This window comes from Lottia gigantea (assembly GCF_000327385.1).
Source record: "Lottia gigantea unplaced genomic scaffold LOTGIsca_125, whole genome shotgun sequence".
NCBI classification, from domain to species: domain Eukaryota; kingdom Metazoa; phylum Mollusca; class Gastropoda; family Lottiidae; genus Lottia; species Lottia gigantea.
Genome location: NW_008707332.1, coordinates 374,793 through 400,330, shown reverse-complemented (window position 1 = coordinate 400,330; position 25,538 = coordinate 374,793). Strand labels below are relative to the sequence as shown.

General features: G+C 29.9%; 1 protein-coding gene across 1 annotated transcript in view; it reads left to right on the top strand.

The window, feature by feature from the left end:
• The window catches only part of LOTGIDRAFT_224835 (hypothetical protein), a gene marked incomplete at both ends in the record, with an annotated part of 34,775 nt that extends 15,733 nt beyond the window's left edge, over positions 1–19,042 (top strand). Inside the window, 12 exons of the mRNA XM_009048603.1 lie at positions 37–113; positions 2,416–2,504; positions 3,355–3,527; positions 3,736–3,948; positions 8,900–9,000; positions 9,607–9,710; positions 10,393–10,510; positions 11,234–11,553; positions 12,886–13,037; positions 13,521–13,612; positions 17,865–18,049; positions 18,696–19,042. Coding sequence (XP_009046851.1) covers positions 37–113; positions 2,416–2,504; positions 3,355–3,527; positions 3,736–3,948; positions 8,900–9,000; positions 9,607–9,710; positions 10,393–10,510; positions 11,234–11,553; positions 12,886–13,037; positions 13,521–13,612; positions 17,865–18,049; positions 18,696–19,042 — 1,971 coding nt within the window. The remainder of the gene's footprint in view (positions 1–36; positions 114–2,415; positions 2,505–3,354; positions 3,528–3,735; positions 3,949–8,899; positions 9,001–9,606; positions 9,711–10,392; positions 10,511–11,233; positions 11,554–12,885; positions 13,038–13,520; positions 13,613–17,864; positions 18,050–18,695) is intronic.
• Positions 19,043–25,538: the final 6,496 nt, after the last annotated feature.

Here is a 25,538-nt window from a genome sequence, read left to right as displayed (position 1 = left end):
ATGATATATTATATTTGTTATATATTGTAATTTAAGGATCCGTATGCAAGTTATGATGTTAATGATCATGATAATGACCCGATGCCAAGATATGACCCTACAGATGAAAACAGGTAATTATAATATGTATAGCAATCTAAGGCATTCCACAATAGTATTCATAATTTTATAAATTTAGAAAACTTCTTTACAATCTCTGTATTATAGCCTACAATATATTGATCTTTCAAAATCTTTATAAAACATTATGCAGATGGCAATGGTCGATTTTGATCAATGTGGAATTTTGTATTTTTGAAAAAAAATTTAGAGTTCAAAATACTTTTATAATATAAAGTCGAAATCAGTTTATTTTATTCAAAATTAAACCAAACTTTCGTTACGTTTTTTATTAGTTTTTATTTTTGATTTTAAAAGCACTTCAGTTTGGGTCTAAAGACGGACCTCTTGAACATTTGTCTGATTGACTCACTGCCAGCCAATCAAATTTCTGCCCTCTTTAAGGTTGGGATTTTGTGATTGCTTCTCGAAATACACCTTTTGTTCGCATCATAAAATCCCAACGCTGAACAGGAAAAATTGGATTGGCTGGGGGTGTCAACATGAGGCTGTCTTTAGATCCTAACTGAAGTGGGTTAAATTAAAGTTTGATTAAACTGGTATCACATAATAATATTATTAATAAAACAATTATAAGTTAATATTGACATTAAAAAAGATATTGATTATACCATGGTAAAACAAACACAGTGTAATTTATAAAGTGAGAGATATATGGTAGAACATATGGATGATACATGTTAGTTACTATTTTCAACCTAATGTTTATCTAACTTTAACTCTGTAAGGTGCCTGAAGACATAGATAACATTAAGACACAGAGTTATATCTCCCAGCTAAAAACAATGAAGTATATAAAGATTGTATTGATTTTAATACTAATCTTGTACAATAATAAAACACATCATGTCTTGTCAACTCTCACTGTGTTTTTTTTACAACCAATGATTGAAAGCTCTGTTTTGCTCGGTGGTTTTCTCTTAAAGGGACAGTCACACAATTTTGCGGTGTTGATTTGAGTCTTGAATATTGGTAAATAGTCTTCGAAAGTACCAGAAATGTACGAAAATCACATAATTCCTTCAAACATATGTCAAATTAGGAATTTATTTTCCTATTTCTATAATGCCTTTCTTATATATGGCAGTGTCCCAAGAAAAGAACTTTCAAACGTGGATACTTCTGGGCAGACATGGATCAGACACAGGCTCAAATTTCAACAGTGAGCTGTGAACACTATTACTGATTAACTTAACTAAAATATTCCTGTTTTTGAATCAAAAGTATGTTTGGAAAAAAAAATGACGCATCTGTCCCTACTAAAGGAATACTACCTCATAGAATGGACATAAGATTTAGATTTTTAAACTTAACCAAAAAGAGTAAATATCCATCTTCAGAACTTACAAACAGAATCCATCTATAATTCATTAAGTTTACAAAAAGACAATTTTTATAATTATGTTGCTTTATGGATTTTTTGGATTATGCAGGGATTCTGTTGTATACTAATGAAACCAGTCCACTGATGAATATACACTCTTATTGGCCATGTTTGAAATGATAAATTTTATGTGCATTCTAAGAGGAAGTATTTCTTTAATGATATATGTTATAAAGATATAAGTTGTGTGTAGTTAGTTGCATAACGTAAATGAGATTTTCTCTTTCAAGTGTTTAACAAATATTGTCAGTGTGACTCGGATCAACTGATCTAATTAGCAATGACAGAAATGTTTTCACTGTACACTTTTTCTTTCTTCACTAAATACCAATTATATTTAGACATCAAACGAATTAGCCAAGATATTGTGGCATCTAGATGTACAGGATCTCAGATACAATGTTTGAAAGAGATCTGGACTGTTTGTGCTTATTTCTTTTGACACTTCAGAAGAATTTAAAGGGACATCAGGCTTATCTTGTAGGTCGAAAAATATTCTTTCTCAAATTTGTGAAAACTATAAACCAAAATCTATAGAAATGTATCCCTTAACGTATCTGAAAGTTTAAAAAAAGTAGAATGCCCCTTTAATGTAGATGTATTAGGTTGTATTTATGATAAACTGTTTCCATTGAGTTTTAGGAATTTACTTGTCTAAAAAATGTCGATTTTAGCTTTTTTCAGCTATCTGTTGCATTTTTCTACAGAAAATTCTTCCACAGGTTGTCATTTAATTTAGATTAAGTCAGATTTTCATATACAAAAGTGATAAGAACAGCTTAAATTGAGCTCTTTCAACTGGTTAAATAAATATTTGACAATCATATCCTATTCTTGAAATAAAATAGAAAAGCCCTGCTTTGCTCTATGTTTTTTGAATGTAAATATATTTTGTGTTTATTTTATAACAGACATGGTACAAGATGTGCTGGAGAAGTATCAGCTGTAGCTAATAATACAGTTTGTGGTGTTGGTATAGCTTTTAACTCTAAAATAGGAGGTAATTATTTTAATAACTTTACTTAATAGTCCATGTAGGAGAATGATTCAATGTATTTTCAGTTTGTGAACCCATGGTTCCCAGGCTTTTACAGGGTACAAACCCCCTCCCCACCCATAAAACTATAATGTAAAAGTATATAATGCAAGAAAGAGTTTTAAAGACCTATTCCAATACATTACTAATATACCAGTTACATATTGTGTTTTGTATAGGTATTACAATGCTATTGAGTAGTATATATGAATAGTTTCTATCTTACTATTATTATTGAGTGATAATAATGATATTGATTCTATATATATGATATAAAATGCCCCTAATGAGATTCTTATCACCAGAGTTAATACAATATATTTACACTAATAGTTCAGGCAAATAATTACATTTCCTACTCTAGTTATTATTACTTTAAAATACCATTATATCTTTTACTGATGAACACCTTGCTAGACTACTGTATTCTTGAAATAATATTGCCTTTTTTTATTTTAAATTTCACTATGGAAACAAACCCACAAAATGAAACAGTTTATTAAAGGGTTTATGGACAGATTAGCCAACATGTCCCTTTTCAGATCCGAAATCTGACAATAGACTATCTGCTGTAAAAACCATCTTGATTCATACATCAATCAATGATCCTTTGCTCCTCCTAATCAGAAAATATCATCCTAATGGATCAAAGGTTGATATCATCTTTTAACATTACGAACACTATATTAAATACTACAGGTCTCTTGTAATCTCATCATCCACCTGGTGCCACTTGATAATTGAGATTGTCAACTTTTCCTTTTGAAGAGTTCCAATAAATAATGTTGTTCATTTGATATTTGTAACATTACAGGTGTACGTATGTTAGATGGAGAAGTATATGATGCTGTAGAAGCAGCCTCACTAAGTTTTAATAGTACCCATATTGATATCTATAGTGCTAGCTGGGGACCTGATGATGATGGTAGAGTAGTAGATGGACCAGGTCCACTAGCTAAGAAAGCTTTCATTAATGGAATTGCTAAGGTAAGGCATGTTTTAATATTAGGTAAGACAATTTGTTGTTGAACATCCTCTTGACACTGCCAAGCTCTAATGAACTTTGTTTAATACCTTGACTTCATTACCCACTTCATTTTCCTATGTCATAAGGACTTTCTTGTCTTTTATGGTTTGGAGGATTTTCTGGCTTGCTTAAGTGGTTTGTCTCTTTGACATAACATATTCATTATAGGGTCGACAAGGAAAGGGATCTATCTATGTATGGGCTAGTGGTAATGGTGGGAATGCTCAAGATTCATGTAATTGTGATGGATACACTAATAGTGTTTATACATTATCAATAAGTAGTACATCAGAACATGGTTCTAAACCTTGGTATTTAGAGGAATGTTCTTCAACTCTAGCTTCAACTTATAGTAGTGGTTCCTATAGTGAAAAACAAATAGTAAGTATTACTTAATTACTTGCCACAACATTAAAACAGAGTTCAATTTAAGTCAATTTGACCCCTTTTGCCATCCAGTACCTCTTTAGTAAAAGTTATGTTAAAGTTTATAAAGACATGTCATCTAAATGTTTATTCTAGTCTTGTTACTAGAAATCAATATAATTATTTAGTTGATATTTTCTATATAAATATTTGACCATCTGACTTTGACAGGCTTTATGACCATGACACATATTGTTCAACCATTCTAATATTATTTTACTAATTTTATTTAGGCTTTCTATAAACTACTTATTCCTTAAAGATGAGATCCCTTAGTTTCATTTATGAAAATGAAAATGCTATTATTTATATGAATAGAAAGTAGAGGTGTTCTAATGACTAATTATCAGTTTATAAGATTTGAACGACATGAAGCGAGGAGCACGTATAACAAAAACACAAGACGATATTATGGAAACGTTAAGTGCCCAATCTTATTAAAGAAGTGAGTAATATTCCATAATATCGTCTTGTGTTTTTGTTATAATTATCAGTTTGTTTATTCATAATTAGCTATATTAGAAGATAATTAACAGCAGAATTCCAATGATCAAGAAAGGTCAAAAAGACTTTTTTTTCAGCAAGATTATAGATACATGGATATTAATGATTGGTTAAAACTCTTAATTATATGCAATAAGAACATAATGATATGATAAAGAATACATGATAATTCATTAGAAACACCAATTAAAAAACACTGTGCTAAAAAATAAGGAAACCTATCTTTAATGCACTAGCCTCTGGCATAATATTTTTCAAATCTATTGGAAATTTTTAGTCAAGATAATTTGGTTTTAAGGATACTTGCGCTATTGCAAATATTCTTAAGTGAATGTTCAACACTGGAAAATAATGGTCAAATTAAGTTAACAGAAATTAATTTAAAACTTTAAACTCAATTTCAGCTGAAAATTCTGTCTTTGTTAAGTTGGAAATAATAGGATTTAATATTCTAAGTTAGCTGAAAGTAAGGTCTAATAGCAAATATTAGTCTATTAAGACTACTATATCACTAGCATTCTAATGAACATTGTAAATTTCAAATTCAAATTAACATTATCACAAATAAATGAACTCAGCATTGGATGTTTGATGTTGTTTTGGGTGATATGACACTATTTTGATAACTGATTAAGTGATAACCCTGCTGTATTGAATAATATTTACAGTCAGTATTAGAGTCAGTCATAATAATATGAATAATAGAATAGGTATGGACTATACACTCAATACAAAGAAAATATTATATTTTGATTGCTGTATTAAATTATACTGGCCATTATCTATTAGTATTATTATTTATTTTAAAACTTGATACCTTGTTCTATTACATCAGCTGTTAGTTCAAAACTTTGACCTAGAAATGAAATGGAAATTTTCTACATAGCATTTTATTTGGCTGCTGGAAATCACAATGCCATTCAGTGTCCAATGCCGTAAATTTTGTCAGGATAGTGACACTAATACAGGTTGAAAAATGGCATTGAAATACAAAACAAATTTTAAATTCCTTAAGCTTATATACATATTGTTTATTTAGATAAAGTAATATAAAACTTTCAAGCTAAGTCCTGCGTCTGTGTTTGTGTGACTTTGTCAGAAGTACAATTTTACAACCTCTACACCTGAATCTGAAAACAATTAATGACCTGTGTGACAAGTTATCAATAGGAATAATGTTATTAGAAGGAATATAATAGATATTTACTAAAAAAATCCTAGGAAATAATAAGAATGATAAATGATTCAGCATTAATATTGGCATAAAGATAAATGTTATTTTTATTTAAGCTGTATAACAATATTCTCTCTAAGCTAGAATATAATAGGTATTTTGGTTATGGTAACATCATTTATCAATATATAATATAGGTTTAAAAAAATTATTATCAGCATCTATATTAGCATAAACTATATTATGATATATTAAAGGGACAGGTAGGTCATTATTTTATCCAATCATACTTTGGTCTCAGAAACTGGAATCCTTTAGCTCAGTAATAGTGTTCACAGCTCACCATCGAAATTTGAGCCTTCAAATCTATATGTGTCCAGAATTATCTGCGTTTGAATGTTAAAATGACGACTCGTCAATTTAAGATACTCTGTGATATATAGAGAAAGTGAGTTAAATTCCTAGTTTGGAGTATTTTTAAAGGAATTTATAATTTTCGTACATATCTAGTAATTCTGAAGACTATTTACATAATATTCAACTCTCAAATCAACACTCCAACATGGTGTAACTGTCCCTTTAAAACCCAGTAACAATATGCTCATCTTGAAGCTGGTATATGAGGAGGAAGGCTAGAGTTTAGATTGGTAACATAATACATTTGTCAAGTTATATTGGTTCACAAAATGATTATCCACGGTGGTATTGACATGAAAATAAATGGTATTTTTATTTAAACAGATTAACAGTATTCTCATGAAGAGGAATGGTGGAATTAATTTGGTTATGATGCCATTATTTGTCAATTTATTTTGTATTAAAGAATGATTATAAATAATGATAATCTCATGTTGAAACTAGTATGTGAAGAGTTAGAATTAACATTTGGTTACGTTAACATCATTTGTTATAAGATGATGAAACCTTAAAGGAACAGATGCGCCATTTTGGGGGTTGACTTTAATCTTAAATATATGTAAGAAGTACTAGAAATGTACGAAAAGCGCATAATTCCTTTAAAAATACTTTAACTAGGAATTTTACTCACTTTTCCAATATATGTCTTTTTCTATATGTCACAGAGTGATATTTCTGGACATACATGAATTTGAAGGCTCAAATTTTGATGGTGAGCTGTCAACACTATTACTGATTGACTTAGCTAAAAAAAATTCCTGTTTCTATGACTAAAGTATGATTTGTGAAAAAAATGGTCTACCTGTCCCTTTAATATATTGATTTAATTAGTCTGATTTGATTTCCTCCTTCCTCACCATATGAAAACCCAAGATAAATGCTTTCTGCTTAGGAGAAGTTGGAATAAATCAAATTTTAGTTTTTACACTTGCAGGTTAATTCATAATTCCTTTCTCTTTGTTAGATTAGTTTTGATAAGAAAAGAAAAACGCTTAGAATTTCCAGTCAAATCAAATAATGGGTAAAATTTAATTTAACAGTAAGAAGTTTGATAAGGATAATATAATTTTATTGAGTTTTAATTTTATACCTAAACCACTCAATGTTTTTCAGTAATATTTAACATATTTGAAGAATAAATATTAAGAAAGGTAGAAAAGAAGAATTAACATGAGAAGAGAATAATAATGAACATCTGTTATAAAAACCACACACATTGGTCAAGTTAAATACATATATTTACCTAGATTGTTGTTATTTATTACACATAATATTAAATATTGACCTATTGTCTCTACTTCTTCCCTTGACTATTATCAGTCAACAATAAACTGTGTAATCTGAGTACAAAATACCGGTACTTGGTCAAGGCTGTTCATTGTTGTGATTGTATTTCCATTTGTTCAGTCAAAGTCGTTTTTGTGGCAATTTTAGAGAAAATCAAGCATAATATTTGCAATCTATATAAGCTTACGTAGGATGTTCTGAAAGGGATATCAAAGTAATTATTTTAAAATGAACTGCTTCTTGGTCGTGGCTTTTGATGTGCTTGTATTTCCTTTTGTCCAACCAACATCATTTTGTGACAATTTTAGAGAGAAAATCAAGCACAAATCCATGTATGTAGACATTCTCTGAAAGGGATATCTAAGTAATTCTTTTAGTACTTAGTCAGGGATGCTGATTTGGTTGTATTTCTTTTTGTCCAGCAGAAGTCGTTTTTGTGGCAATTTATAGAAGAGAAAATCAAGCAAAGAGCTTGTAACAAATCATTTGTAGGATTGTTTTTGCTCTGAAATAGATATCTAAGTAAAACTGAAAGAACTCCAGTTCCTTTAGTTTTTTCTAGTCTTTTTCATTGTAACCACAAACCAAATGTCATATTTTCATTCTGAAAAGGGATACAGTTGGGTGAATAGAGTTCTCGAGCAAAGGAAATTCAATAACTACAAACATAATGACATTGGTCAGGATACTAGGAAATCCTAGACTATCTATTTATGATATCTACTTGAAAACTTTTCAATAGCTACCGTTATTATGTAAATATTAATCATCATTTCCTTTATATCAGGATGTAAAATCTGATAGCATCTATCTTCTATCATTTCCTCATGCAACCGCTTTCATTAAACAATCATCTTCAATATGTGACCACAATAAAAAAAAAAAAACAATATCATTCTTGGGGATTAAGGGAAATACCTACATACAAAAAGTACATTCAACTAATTTTGAAGATAAAGAGATTAAAGATGGGTTCCCTTACTTTCATTTCTAAAAAATGCTAATACTTATATGAATAGAAAGTAGAGGTGTTCTACTAATGACTTAGAAAAATACTAGTTTGTCTCAGATGACCATAATTAATTTATAATTAGTATAGAATTACAAGCAGAATTTCCAATGAGTGACCTATCAAGAAAGGTCAAAAAAAATTTTTTTTTGTTTATCAAGACTGCATATTTATGATTGATTAAAATGCTGAATTATATGCAATAAAAACCATAATGATTTGATAAAAAATACATGATAATTCATTAGAAACAACAATTAATCAAAAAATTTGCTTAATTTGACACAAAAAAAAAAGGAAACCCATCTTTGAATACTGTATTTCATTCAATTGTAAACAGTAATATCCTTTCAATGTATGTTTGTTTCTTGGGCCCTGTTGCACTGACACCCTCCCCCTTGAGATGTCACTGAAAGAGTATTCAACATCTAAAATAATTGAGCACAGCTGAGTTCATGAAAAAATTTCATTGTCAAGATGGAAGAAATTTACAATGTTTGTATTGTCTATTGTAGGTTACTGTTGATTTACATGGTCGATGTACAGAAACACATACTGGTACATCAGCTTCAGCACCATTAGCTGCTGGTGTTGTAGCTTTAGTATTAGAGGCCAAGTAAGTTTCAACTTCCTCTAGAAAATTGGTTTATTAAGAAGATTTTTCTCCATGATGGATTAAAGACTCATGTGTGACTCATTTCTGGCAATGAAAGAAGCCATTTTTTACTAAGATAGCAACTTGAGTTCAGAAATGAAATGAATGGAGTTTTACGTCCTATTTTTATGCACCATGTGGGCTAATGAAGACGGGCAATGCCATAAAGGGTGCAATGAGGGAAATTTTGCCTCCTCTTTTTCGATTTCCAACTTTCGAGGGATCTTTTAACCAAACCTCTTGGCATTGATCTTCAGAATTGTCCAACACATTTTGAGCTAGATCGACCTGAATATTGAAGAAAAATGACTAATGCAAGATCACCAAACTTTCACAACCTAGATTAGAACCCATGATCATCATTAGTTTCGAATTAAATGAGCAAATGAAGTCATTACAATGGTCTGCAAATTGTGTTATAGCCTTTCCTAAAATAAATAAGACACCAGGAGAGTAAGGTGGCAGTCTCATCTAAATAGCTAACAAAGTCTGTAATAATCCTGTAATATATGTGTTTATATAATAATTAATTCATGCATATTATCATGGTTGTCTTATATTTTTTAGCCCCTCTCTAACATGGCGAGATGTACAGTATATAACATTAATGACAGCTAATCCTAAACCTATGGTTGATGGTAATTGGATTGTTAATGGTATGGGTAGAAAAGGTAATATAATTATATATATTTTATCATGCTCTGGAAAAAAGGATCTAATGTGGAATTTGTGATTTGACTTAATTAGTTAAAACTATTTATATATTTATCTTGATCTTAGTTTTGAAATGAGGATTAAATTTAATAAACGTTACATCTGGTTTGTATTTAGATCATTTAGATCAGATTTTTATTTCGTTTTATATTTTTTTCCCACAATTTTAATCCCTAACACTTCAAACATGGTTTGTGAAGAATTGCAAGCATAGGGACATAGCACTCACCAGAGTTGGAAGCAATAATCAATGCTACTAGTACAGCATCTCTGCTGAGTGGAATTTAATTATAGTTTATTAATTGTCATAGATAGACACTATGAACCAGTCTCTCAGATTCGATTATTCCCTGAATTCAAGTCAATAATTCAAAATAAAGAAATTAAAACAAAAAATTTATATGGTAACAACTGAAAGACCATCGAGATTACATCTTGCATTACTCACCAATCAAATATCACTAATGTTCCAAAATCAAAACACTGATTCAAGGGAGATAACTACAGCTATTGTAATAACCAATTTGGTTACAGAAACAGATTTTAGATTTATTTAATTTATAATAAGTATTACTGTATAATTTAATTTCATTACTTTTCACCTCGGTCTATACTAATAAATTGTATTATATTTTGTAGTTAGTACAAGATATGGATATGGTTTAATGGATGCGTCTGCTATGGTAGATTTAGCTGAAGTGTGGACTAATGTACCTGAACAACATATTTGTGAAGTATTTGCCAGTGCTAACAACATGTAAGTTAATCAAATTTTGTTCATTTGTTGACTGTTGCCATTGATCTGTTTCATCAGACATTATATAAAGAATTGGTGTGAGATGGAGAGATGGAGATGATTCCAAAAAGAAAAAACAGGCAGCAATAACCAATCCCAAAAGACTTTTTGATGGGATCACCAATACCACTAGTAGTACAGCGATTCATTTGATGTATACTGAACTTGGCGTAATAAATAATAAAACTTGACATCAAATACCATCCTTTAATACCCAACATTTCAACAAAATGATATTTGTTGATATTTGAGCCTTCAAATCCACGTGTGTCCAGAATTAACTGCGTTTGAATGTTAGAATGACGACTCATCAATTAAGTAATTTTTCTCAGGAATTGTGAGATTTTCGTACATTTCTAGTACTTCTTTTGTTTTGTTGTTGTTAGCATTCGATGTATATAAAAATGGAAACAATTTTGATATTTAAAAATCAGACAAAAAAATTTGTGTAAAGAAGCCCCCACAAAAAGATAGTGACCTCTGCTCTATGCTTTTGTCAGATGTTGATCACTTATTTATTACTTTTATATTAGCATATATTCAAGACTAAAATCAACCCACCAAAATGGCACACCTGTCCCATGAGCTTGAGCTGGAATGTGATGTATGTGTTTAATATACATGTGAAAATACAAAATTTATTGGATCTGAATATGTCAATATGTTTATTGTTGTATATTTTAGTCAACTAGATGGTAGTAAATTTGTAGGATATATAGATACTAAAGCTTGTGATGGTTTACCTAACAATGTCAACCATTTAGAACATGTACAAGTCAAAATATCTTTACATCATAAAAAACGAGGTGATGTCATCATTCATATTAAATCACCAATGGGAACCAAGTCATTGATGTTACCAAGGAGACCAAATGACAGACAGGAAGGAGAGTTTAAAAGCTGGCCATTTTTATCAGTCCACTTTTGGGGCGAAAACCCAACCGGAATTTGGACTCTAGAAATTGAAGATGCTAAAACTTACAATCCCCATGGCTCAACTGGAGGTATTTACTCTCGTTTTAACCACTTGTACTCTTCACGTATTCAATCTTCTAGCAGTAATCTTTCTAATTATCTTGGTATGTTATAGCTTGCTTTTATTTTTCATTTTCTTTATTTATCTCTTAAAGTAATTGTTAAATGGTTTTTTTAATTTTTTATTTAAATCGGGAACACTGATAGTATCAATTTGCATAATTCAGACGTTTGTGGTTTCTGCAATTCCACTATAACTAAGTGTTTGATGACGTCACTAATTGCAAAATATGCCTCAACACAAAAGGCCCTTGTGACATCATCAAACACAGAGTTTGAGTGAAATTGCAGGAGCCACAGATATCTGATTGAAAATTGGAATTATGCAAATTGAGGCTATCTGTGTTCCTAATATACATAAAACTTTTAGAAAACCTCTTCAATCCATTTAACATAGTGTATTTTTTTGCAATTGCATTTATTTACTGTGTATATTTGTTTTTATTTTACTATTACTGCACATTTTTTAGTTTTCTTTTCACTATTTTGTTTTATTTTGCATCTACATTTTACCAACTCTTTATTATTTTCAATTTTATTATAATATTTAACATTATTTATTATCCTATTTCTTAGAACTATAAAAAGCTAGCATTTTGTCAAGAAAACCTATTCATGCAGCCTTTCTTTATTTTAAAATCTATCTTATTTTGCTAGTTGATTTAATATTTATATATACTCAAGCCTTGAAATGATTTTCTATAACTTTAATACTTAAAACATAACCTTTAGTTATCCATTGTGATTTTTTCTGTCAAACAAATAATTTAGGGATCTTGTTGATTGAAGACTGACAGGAATGGTGTCATGGAATCAATATAATTATATTTCAGATATCAAAATTCTCATTAAGGTAGCAAGTTTTAGAAACTTGGGATAACCTTGCATTACAAGGTCTGCTTTCAATTGATTGAACAATGTTCTTGTGTCCCCTGGATCCTAAAATTCTCAAAATTGTTACAAGTATCCAAATATTATCTAGGGACAAATGAGGATAAAAACATTTTTTGTTTTTTGCTTTTTTTTTTAGCATATAAAGTATTAAATAAGTATATCCATAATAGCATTTCTTATTAAATGTTCTATCTACTTCTAAATGTCACTTAGAGATTATATAAAAAGTATTGTTAGGTATTATAGAGTGATATAGAAATATTTATATTGGTAATAATAGTAATTTAGCAAAATGATTGTAATGGCTAAAAGTATATGTTGGAGCAATAAACATAATGAGGCTTGGTTGTGTCTCAAATTTTTCCTGTACTTCTTTTGAATTATAAAATTTTTTTATTTATTAAAAGGTGTGTTGAAATCCTGGTCCATTATATTACATGGTACTGAAAAAGAACCAGTGAATCTGAAAAATGGAACTCCAGTAGTTGCACCTGTTACTACTGTTGCTTCAACTACCAAGCAAACATCTTACACTGGACCACCGACATCACCAACACCGGTAAGTTTACATTAGTTACTAGTATTCATATAACAGATCTTCTGTTTCTTAAGATCTTTCTTGATGTACCGTGATGGTACTAACTAATGGTATCATTTCATTATGAAAGTAAAAATGTTGATATATGATGTATTAAAGTTTAGTTGTTAAAATTCCTGATGAGTGGCCTTGCTATTATATACCAGTATCAACACGTCTTTATCTTGCAGCTTGCGTCTTTAAATAAGTCTCTCTTCATCTCAATTGAATGATTTTGTTCTTGTGAAAAACTTGTTATTGATCACAGAAATTCTTTCTCAGTGTAATTTTATATACAAAACACAGTACCATATTTAACAATAAGCTACTTTAGTTTTTAACTGACCTTAGTAAGGTACAGCTGGCTAAATCGAAGTCCCTTCTTTTTAAACGCCTTTTGTGAAGATTGAAATGTTGTTAATGTTCAGCTTGCAGAAAGAATGTCTATTTATATTGTTGTTACAGGTCATCTGTCATTCAGAATGTAAAGGAAATTGTACAGGTCCTAAACCAACAGAGTGTATTGATTGTAAAAGTGTTAGAATAGGTTCTACTGGGTAAGATTGTACAGATTTTATTTTGATGCTACAGGTGTAAACATTTCAACATAATTTATACAGGAGAGAGATTTTACATTATAAGGTTTTGAAGAATAAGAAGTACTGATATAAATAGAGAGATATGATACTAGAAAATAAACAAGCCTCTCTAAATGGCATTTTCAATTAGCTACCAGTTTAAAGGGCTTTTACTGTACAGGCATAAACAAAGTATGACTTCATGAAATTTTAATAAAAAAAAATATGGGAAGGATAAATGAAGGTTAGTGGTAAATAACCTAAAACTATCATCTTATGAATTATGAAAAAGACAAACAAAGGGTATGATAAATGATAAATAACTGAAGTATTATTTGATATTATGAGGCATATAAACAAAGGGTATGATAAATAACTGTCAAAGTATTATTTGATATTATGAGGAATATAAACAAAGGGTATGATAAATAACTGAAGTAGTATTTGATATTATGAAAAAGATAAACAAAGTGTATGATAAATAACTATATGATATTATTGGACAAATAACAAGGGGAAATGATAAATGACTCTGGGTAAAATATGTTACATGTTGGGAAAGAAAAACCAAAGACAATGCTGATAATTGACCTGAACAAAGCAAATAAAGAGAGAAAAACGGTGGGTTGATATGAACAAGAGGTTTATATGGACTATATTGAAATTTACAAGAGGGAAATCGAAAATAATCATTATGTATGAGAATTACTATTATGTAAACGAAAGTAATAAAATGTGTGTGTGGTCAACTGCAGAAAAATCTTAAATAGGTAAGTCAATCTTACTTTTTACTTGGTTATAAAATAACTTTTGTTTGTAGTTTGTAATTTTCTTTTATCTGTCCATTTCCACTTTTGCAATTAAATTGTTGTTTTTGTAGATCAACAAGTGAACGTCAGGACAATAAAATATCAAATTTATTGGAAAAACTGATCACCATTGTGGAAGGAAACAGTAATGAAAACAACAAAACCACTGTTGAAAAAGGAAATCAGTTGAAAGGTGAATAGACTGGCATCACTTGATGTTTGGAAGACATAAATTGGAAATTTACAATTTGGAAATTCAGAAGACATTTGGAAATTCACCAGAAATTGAACATTAGAAAATTAAACAAGACATTTGGAAATCACTAGACATTTGGAAATTCACCAGAAATTGGACATTAGAAAATTAAACAAGACATTTGGAAATGACTAGACATTAGGAAATTCACCAGAATATTAGACATTAGAAAATTAAACAAGACATTTGGAAATATCTAGACATTTGGAAATTCACCAGAAAATTGGACATTAGAAAATTGAACAAGAATTTAGAAATCACTAGACATTTGGAAATTCACCAGAAAATTGGACATTGGAAAATTGAACAAGACATTTGGAAATAACGAGACTTTTGGAAATAACTAGACATTTGGAAATTCACCAGACATTTGGAAATAGCATCACCAGATATTTAAAGATACATCAGACAATTGGAAATTCTCAAGACATTTGGGAAATTCATAACATCACTAGGACCCCGTTTCACTAAAGTGCGTAAGTTTACGACAAAATATTACACTTACGATCATCTTACGCAAATTCTTACGCATGTTTCACTATCAAACTTACAAAGATCTTAGCTACGAAGGATTTACGTACATTGTCCACAGCATTGTTTTGTTGAATTTGTATCTTAATTTCATCAATTTACAGAAAATAAATATATTTCATAAAACTCTGAAGTCCTCTAAATACTTTTTAAAAGTCAATAGTGTTGAAAATTTGCTCATTTTTCCGCAAAATGGTGGTCATATTTTGAAGCGTGAAATGACGTCACCTTGACATTAAAGACATCATCTTAACTAACGATTGACAGTCAAAAAATTGAATGGTCATAATAGCAAAAATAAGGCAAATTATGCAGGGAAAATGCGAAAAACATCGAAGGCTTTGATATTAATAAGTTCTGAAAACAGAAATTTGCTAGTTTCATCTTCTCTCAAGCATTGAATTAAGAAAATAGTTACGATATTGTATAGCTGTCGTAAGTTACGCCAAAATTTCTTAGCGTAAGAATTTTAGTGAAACTAAATTTTTTGATTTTTTTTTTACGTAAGACGAACTTAAGAAAATTTTAGATTTAAGAAGTTTAGTGAAACGGGGCTCAAACCCTTAGAAATTTTGAAGACATTTGGAAATCACTTCCTAGCTACACATGACATCTAGGGTCCAATACTTGATGAGTCAAAGTACATGTAGTTTTTTTTTCTACCTAATTAACTGTTGTTTTGCCAATATTTGCCTCATTGCAAACTGTATGATGACTTAAATAGGAAAAAATAGCTGAAAAACTTCATTTAGCTTTATTATGATTATTTTGATCAATTGTTGATTGAATGGAACAAAAATCTGAGCCCCTGTGTGCTATAGACTGCATATTTAGATCCATCAACAGTTTAATTATGCAACAACAAGTCAACAAATATGTTCTTGTGAAAGTTAACCTCATTGTACATTGCATGGTGTATAAATTTTTCAATTTTAGAAACTGAATCGAATACGTCAAGTGAAAACAGAAGTATGGATGTTTTTATGAACTATCTGAAAGAGAAAATAGAAATTGATAGAAAGAGATATGAACTTGAGAAAATCATACATAAAGAAAGCAAAGAAAGAGACAGAAAAATTATTGAAATGATGCAAAAACTAACAAATGGAAACACGATAAATCCCCAATAATGAAATCATAGTTTTTACTAATAGCTTTACTTTACTATTGCTTTGATGCTTGTCTCATATAAATTCTGTTCCTTGCATGGTTTCTTCAACCTGGTGTCTTTTGCCTGTTATAAAGTTGGAGAGGAGTAGAGGGTATATGAAAAAGAAAAGCGTCTTGTTGATGGAACAAAAATCTGAACCACTGTGTGCTATAGACTGCTTGTTAAGATCCATCAACAGTTGGATTTTGCAACAGAGTCAACAAATATTACCGTTCTTGTAAAAAATGATGTCATTGTATTTCATGTATGTCATTTTTTTTGCATGGCCTTAAAGAATGATTAAATCTGCAATCCCTGCAACCACTTGCTGAATTTCTCTCCTTGGCCTGTGCTCTGTGCTTACGTAATTTTGATTATTTATATATGTCAGAGAGGATGAAAGCACCTTGGCTGAAATCCACATTTTCTGATCATTTGTGGATTTATTATCATGATGAAGTATTGTGAACCCTAATTTAATGAGTTACAGAACCCAGGGCCACAAAGTATTTCTCATATTCAGCTAAGATTTTAATCCAATGCCCCTTGCATCAAGAAAAGAATCATTGTGCCCTAAGGAATAGATTTGTTTATTGTTTTCTTTGATACCTGTGAATTTAAATTTGAGTAAAATCTCAGCTGAAAAAAAAGTGGTGGCCTATGGGAAGAAATTGGATTATGGTAAACTATTGATGACTAATTAATTCTCATTCAGAAATATAGTATATTTTTATTGCTTGAGTTATAGGTATAGACAAATCTCTGTAATTATATAATAATATTCTTTGTACTCTCATAATAAACATTCAGCATTTTGGTTAGACTTTTTCTTTCATAAACTGATCAACTGGGGTAGCTGCTTCAAATACCTGTATGCAAAACCTCTCCCTTTACCAAAAACAATTTATTTTATTGGTGGAAAACTTTCAAAAGACTTCAAAATGAGTTTCTACCAAATAACAAATTTGTCAATGAACAATTTAAAATTGTGCACGTAGCATGGGAAGATTGATAACACTAATATTGTAATAACTTACTGTCAATATAGCCAAGATATATATAAATTTTTTGAAAATGTAATAATAAATAACAGTAGGTAAGAATATTTGTAACAGGTTAGGATTGCCACTGAATTATGGTGGATAGATATCAACAAACTTTTAAGTATAATTCAAAAGGTAAACAGAGGTTATCCACTATGTTTTTAGGTAATATGAATGGTAATGAATACAATATAAGTCAATGGTATGAATTTTTCATTTAAGCAATTTTGGTCAGAAAATGTGAGATAAAAAAAATAAAGCTACCATATAAATAAAGAGATTCTAAGAATTAATCTTTTATCAGAGCAAACTAGCCTCAATTCACAGGAATCAGAAAAGTTTGTTTTTGGATATTTTGTTTTTCAGTTCATGCTTTTTTTTTATTATTCCCTCTGTCAATTTTGCTTGGTTTTAATAATCTTGTAATGTTTGTTATTTTCAGGGAATGTGTGAAATCGTGTGATGATGGTTACTATCAAAATTCTGATCTATGTTTGAATTGTCATGATACATGTAAAACTTGTAGTGGTCCTACATCATCTGAATGTATTACCTGTCCTACTAATAGATATTTTACTGAAAAACATCATATTTGTGTAGAAGAATGTTTACCTGGCTATTACAATGGTAAATATTTATTATTTTTATTTTGTTTACCTCTTTTGTACCATGAAAGTATGGAATAAAATTTCAAAAAATTTATCTGTACCAAGATTTTTTTTACTCCTGTGCCTTAACTCTAAACCTTAACGTATCAGAATCCTGTATATTGATAAGCCATCCTCATTGTTACAATTAACACAGCAGGCTGGTAGATAAGATTTCTTAAATGGATTGTAAAGAGGTTTTCTAAACTTTTTTTATGTGTGTTATGCAATTTATATCTTCTATTTGCATCAATCCTACTTTTTTTTAAGATTTGACATGAATTCTACCCTTTTTAAAAAAAAATTACACCAAATTATTATTATTAACTAGACAATTTCAATCATAGACTTGCTGGCCTGTTTGATGGACACTTGATCATCTCCACACTTTAACAATTTCTATTACCTATAATAGAACGTTGATTCCCTACAATTTGGCATTTCTCTAGAGCTCCACAGTGCACACAGTTAATAATATTTATTCTAAAGAAACACCATCGTGTTATTTATTTTGTGTGTCTTAAAAACTTAAAAAACAATTTTGAAATAGAGCAATTTTCCTTTGAAAGAATAATGGTTACACCATGCTGTTTTGAATTGAAATAATTTTGTCTTTGTTTTTACAGTGGAAGGTAATTGTCTGCGGTGTTCTAAACATTGTAAAGAATGTACAGAAAAAGATCAGTGTACAGCCTGTGTCAAGAACATGGAATTATTTGGTACCAAATGTGTCCGAGCTGGTTCCAAACCTCATATACTTATACCTGATTCTATGCAAGGAATAGTACTTGCATTAGTTATATTATGTGTCTTCCTATTATGTTTTGTTATAATGATAGTATTTTTTATGTATGCTAGGAATAAGAATTTATTTTGTTGGTCTTATAGTTATGATAAATTACCTTGTTCCGATGATGGGGTAATGCCTGTTAGTAAAAGTGATTATTATGATGAAGATGATATCTCCGCTTAAATTAAATTTAATCCTTGAAGGATGTGTTCACATTAGACAAATTTTCATCAATTTGATCAGAAAAGTAGGATGTTAATCATTTTGAACTATGAATATGATTGTATCTTGATGAACAAAATCAGATGAAGTTGCCCAAAATCAATGTGAACATAACCAAAAGATAGTAAACAATTCACTTTATTTTACAAAACGAAATTTATAATTCATTCAGGCTTTTATTTAAATCAAAAAAGAAATTAACATTTTGCTTTGTAAAGCAATTTCTATGTTTTGGCTTTTAGCTTTGGCCTTAAGCAGCCCCTACTGTTTTTTCAAAACAGAGTGGGGCTAGTTTCTATCATAATTAAATGTATCCATATTAAGTTTAATTGGTAGAATAAAGAGACCTTAAACTTATTGCTAGCATTATCTGCTAATTCCAACTAGCTAATTCAAAATTGGCTATCCAGCATCAAAAAGAAAAGAAAAATTCTTTCAGGACAAAAAATGCTGTGATTCCAAATCTCTCAAATAACAGTAAATGTCTTGGGAGTATCTTGATACATTTTGAAAAGTTAAAAAAGTTTTTAATTTAAAAAATCATAATCGATCTAAGTCAACTTTAGCCATAGTGCCTCCAGTTTAATTAAAATTAGACCAAACTTTTATTTTTAATATAGCCACTTCATCTAGGGTCTAAAGGCGGCCTCTAAAACACGCGCGAAATAAACCTTTTGACATAACCTTCTTTAACCTTCAGACCCTAACTGAAGTGGGTACATTAAATATAAAAGTTAATTAAAAATAGGTAACAAACTTTTGAACTTATTTTAATTAAACTGTAGTACCAATGGTTAGGGATTGATATATAATAACTAACAGTATATAGAGGGGTGGTGTTAACACTGGAGAGAATATGACCAACAATATAACAATCTGTGATATATCTCTTACATAATGTTGATTGTTGTGATATCTTTTTAACTTATATAGAAAAACTCATCTATCAAACTTTTATTTCCATCACTTTGTCAGAGCCATTCAATAACAGGAATTTTTTGGCAGATTTCCTGCAAGTAGAGCAATCTTGAATTTGCTTCTTATAGCTCTGTTGACAGAGGAATAAAGAATACCTGTGGTATATATTGCTTATATAGTAAAGTCGCTAAATGACATTTTGATCTGTAATCATTCCTTGCTGGCTGGTACAGATTTCAAATGCGGAAATGTTAAAAAATATTAGATGGCTTTGGGTAGTAAATCCAGTTTTAATGTAAACATATTAGAAGCAAATAAATAAAAAATGAGAAAGAATTCAAAAGAATTATCAGGTAGAAATCAACAAAATTCCATAAAATTTAAAAAATTACATTAAATTTGTTAATACAATACAGAATTGTTATGTATTTATGTGTATTATTTGTAAATATTGTAAATATATTACCTCCTAATTTTTTGACCTCCAATTGTAAATTATTTGACCCCATGTACTTTGTAATATTCTATCATAACATATCTCCTTGTTTAGTTAAAACAAGACTTTCGTGCACATCTAGGGTATAATTCAAAACATAGACAAATCCAGTCTGCTTAATTTTTAGATAGCTTAAGTTGTAATCAACACAATGTAGTGCTTGCTTGTATTTGCATGTATAATGCACAGTTTTTTACCCATAAAGGGCCATACTAGGAGGTGCACATAACAGTGACAAAAAATTTAGAATTTTTCACCAGAGGTTCTATGTCAATATTGCTGATCTACCATTTTGTCAACAATCAATGATGTACTATTTATTCTTCTCTAAAAAAATGTGTTATGTTTTGATTAAACCCAGATGTGCTCTAATCTTTGTTTTGACTAGAGCTATAATGTTATATTTTATATCTGTCTTGCCACTTAACATATTTCATCTTGGCTTGTAATATACATACTATTAAGGAGAAACTACAATATTAATATAAAAGTTAATTTGAAGAATGCTTGAATTCAACAATTTTTTTGTTTGTTTTATTATTATTTAGATTATTTTAAGGATGAAAATTATCTTAAATAAGAAAGATGTGTCTTTAGATTTGACTGTTCCCTTGGCAAGAACATCAGTTTATCTGCATTTTTTTTTTTGAAAAGTTGAAACTATAAAAGTTGAATTTGTTAGTTTGCAGTGCAACTTTGATAATATTATATAAACTCAACTAAACAAATTAATATGATAAAGGGATGTTATCAATTAAATTTGCTTTCCAAATAATCAAATTCCAATTTCAAATTGTATCACTTTTTAGAATTGAAATCTATTATCAGATTCCTAGACAATTGTGACAGTTAGTCTAGAAATGATGACAGTTTTAACTACATGAAATGTGTCCAACTAACAAGCAGAGTGTTTGGCATGTTGACAGTTGGGCAAATTCAATCTTCAGACTGATTGTGTTTAATTTTAGAAGAACATTAAGTTGGATTATTAATTTTGATATTTTCTATAGAGTGCTGAAATTAAGCTCTAACAGTTGATGACTATATCCGTTTAGACAGTGAATTTAGATCTGAACTAATGAACAATTATACTCTGGTATAGACCTGTATTTATTAGTGTTGACTGAAGGCTTATGTTAGTCTTTTAAATTCAACTCAAATTGAAAAATTAAGGCATGTAGTTCTATTTTAAAATAGAATTATTTGATTTCATTAAGCCTATGATAATGTTAACGGCTTTCTACATTTTTTTATTTGAGGAATAGCAGGAACCACAGATGTCTGATTGAAAATTGGAATGGTGCAAATTGATGCTATCAGTGTCTCCAATACACTTAAAAAAAATAGAACACCTCTATACAATACCTTTAATGTGTTAATTTCATTTCACAAATTTTGATATTTTTTATAAAAATTTCATAATTCCTTTTCATTTTGGCCTCTATTTGATCTGTTGGCAATTCATTGTAAATACATGTTTAGTAAGGGTAGTAATGGATAGGAGAAAAGTGCCAATAATAAATATGAAGGTAATGTTGATACCTGAAAAGTCCTGAAAAGTGTATATATATATTACTGGTAGACTGATAGAACTAAAAACATCTCCCATTTTAGTGAATATAGATAAAAACCTCCTCTTAAAGCATTAAACAATTGTTAACAAAAACCTCCATCTTAAATGCATGTTTATAAAAACCTCCATGAGTGAGGTTAAATGCAATGAAAAATGTATGTCATAAGAACATCACTTTAGTATATATTTATGTAACAAGAACATATCTTTATAAATTATATAAAAGATTAGGTCAAGATTTTTGTTGATTTGGGCAAAAAAAGATTTTGTATAATTCCTCATACACCCTAAACAAACCTCCTCTAAACCTCTTAATAAATAGGATATAAATAGAACAAACCTCTTGTAGATATTTGTAAAAAAACCTCTTCTCTTCATAGTAGTAATGGTTCTATACAGCTGATTGACTCTGCTGATTTCAAAGAGGATATAATTTTTTTTTTCTTTCTTTATGAAACGTGTGTAGCCCTTAAGGTCATCATTTAGAATAATTTACAGAAAACAAAAATTTATGCTTGTTCTTCTTTTGGGCTTGAGCATCACTGGTAATTTGACAATTCCAGCAAAAAATGAATTATTTAAATGGTGGAAAGCTTGGTGTTGTCTGAAGGCAATAGGTCACAAAAATTGATGGCTCAATAAAACTGAATCAAATTCAGCTTCTATTTTGTTTATATTTCCAAGTTAATTTTGTCAACTTTTCATTTTGATTTCATTTTATTATAACGATTTAAGATTTTTAGTTTTATTAAGTTGTATTATTTCACCAACCCACAATTTTATAGGTTTTTGTATTTTGATTTAGTATCTAAATTTTCAACTTGAAAAATGGCAAGGTTGTTGACTGTGCAGTTCGACTTTTTGACAGTCAAATCTCTTCTATTACCAGGGTAATATTTCATTTTTTGGTGTCTAGTTTTTTTCAGCTTGCAATTTGTAAATCTGAAAAAATTGAGATTCTTATATTTTATAAATTGTAGCAAATTCATGTCTAACTTGCAATTTTTACAGATATATTTTTAAAAATGAAAAAAGATCTTCTTTTGAGTTGTATAACATTTTTGCCATAGAACTAATGAGGACACCCATCACAAAATAAATTGCCTGCAAATAAAAATTGTTTTGATAACCTCATGATGTGTTTATGGATAAAAATGTTATAGAGAAATAAGAAAGTTGGTAAATAAGTTTGGCATTGCTTTTATCTCATTTGTTAGTGATTCCTTTTTTTTGCACATCATAATGCCTTGATTTATTGAGAACAATAGATCTAAAACTAAAATCAAATATTATGAAGTGAAAGTGCCTATTTTTCATTACATTTCATTAATCTACATGTAAGATATATCTTTTCTGTGTTAATTTACGCCTGATAATTAGCTTGAATTAATTAGCTTGTCTTTGTATGGAGGATTCAAAATCTAGCTCTGTTAAATTAGCTCATAGTTCTCCTGAATGTCCACAATATTGAGGTATTTAGCATAATATTATATATTCACATACTCATAATTTATATTTTTCATTATGTTTAGATAAGCCCCTTGTCAGGGGATATTTTTCACTCTCATGGGATAGGTTTAAAAAATTTTGTAATGTTTTAATAATCTTGGAATATGGAACTATCAAACTCCCAATACCCTTGAGATGTGTTGAACAAACTATGAGTGTGTCTAACAAACTATCGATGTGTCTAACAAACTATGGGTATGTCTTACAAACTATGGGTTTGTTTAACAAACTATGGGTGTGTCGAGCAAACTATGAGTGTGTTAAGCAAACTATGGGTATGTCTTACAAACTATGGGTGTGTCAAGCAAACCATGGGTGTGTCTAGCAAACTATGGGTATGTCTTATAGACTATGGGTGTGTCTAACAAACTATGGATGAGTAAAACAAATTAAGGGTGGATCTAACAAAAATGGATCTAATAGACTATGGGTGTGTCTTAACAAATTTGGGGTGGGATTAGCAATTTATGGGCAGGTCTAATATACAATAGGTATGTTTAACAAACTTTATAAGCTATGATTTATGTATGTGTAATTGTGACAATGTAATGCTATGTTTTGTTGTCATTACATAAAGCTGCTGATATATGTGAAACAGTAATATGTGAAGCAGGGACTGAATAAACAAATTACAAGCACAGAAATTTCAAACATTCACCAAGATACTTGGCAATTCTAATGGAATGTGAATCTGTTGTGAACTCTACAATTCACTTTTTGTGCAGAGTTGGAATTTCTGGAGCCCAGCTTCTCATATTACTAATATTATTTAAGAATAAGAATTAGAAAATGTTTATAAGAATCTATTTCCTTTATTTTAATAAATAATAACACAGACTCGAGTTTTATTTACATAAAGAATAGGGGATTTGGTAATTTATGTCTAGTAATTATTGAAGCACAGTGACATTGATTCTAAGAATGAATCACTAACCACAATAGGCTTAATTATATACTGATACCGTTACCTTATCATTAACTTCTTGAAAGACGTTTGTTTGAAGTTACCTTGACATTTGCCGGATTCAGTGGATTCCTAAAGAAAGCTCTCGGTCTCAGAAAAACCACATTTCCATTTGAAGTGCCCTTTGCACATGATGTGAATGATTATCACAAGCGTAACAGAAACCTTTTGTCACTACAACCGAGTTTGAGTGAACTTTTTTCAGTGTCGCTTACATAGTGCATATATACTGGAAGGATTTTAAATTGCAAGGATTTTTTGTCATTAACAAAAGGGTGAAAATAGATACATATCACAATAGCGAAACAAATTTAGATCATGTTTTCATGGTTGTTTTTCAAAATTCGACGAGAACCATATCACGGTGAATCAACTTCAAATTCCAGGTCGTATACTTTAATACGCGTACTACTAAATTTTTGAAAAACTAATATTAGCACAATAGGTTATAACACAACAACCCAAGGATAAAGCCTTCCACAGAATGATTGTGTTATTGCCCTCGTTCAATTTGTAGCTCGTAAAAACTCTAGAAGGCATGATTCTGGCAAAACTTGGTTTTATTATTCAGTACCGCGCTGAAGATTGAATATTTGCCTTCTAGAGTATTCACGAGCTAAAGAAAAAGAAAAGAACTGCCTGTGAACCCGTCTTTAGTAAACCATATTATACGCCTTGTATTTGTTTCCACCCATCTCCTTTGCTCCAAGCTTTTAATCCTTGACTATGAAAATGTCAGATTATATTCCAGACGTTAGTGATGAAATGATTAATATTGTCTGATCATAGCTGAACGTCGTAAGGATGTTACCCTAACATTTTAATATTCCACTGTCATTTTACAATCCTAGGGTTTCCTTTGAGTTTTTTTATTCTCGGTTTAACAGTCAATCTGATTAAAACATCCTATCGGGACCGTACATCTGTGAGTACCCTCTTATACCGTCGACCAGATCCAATCTATATAAGAGAGTGGCACAACCTCAACTGAAGTCGA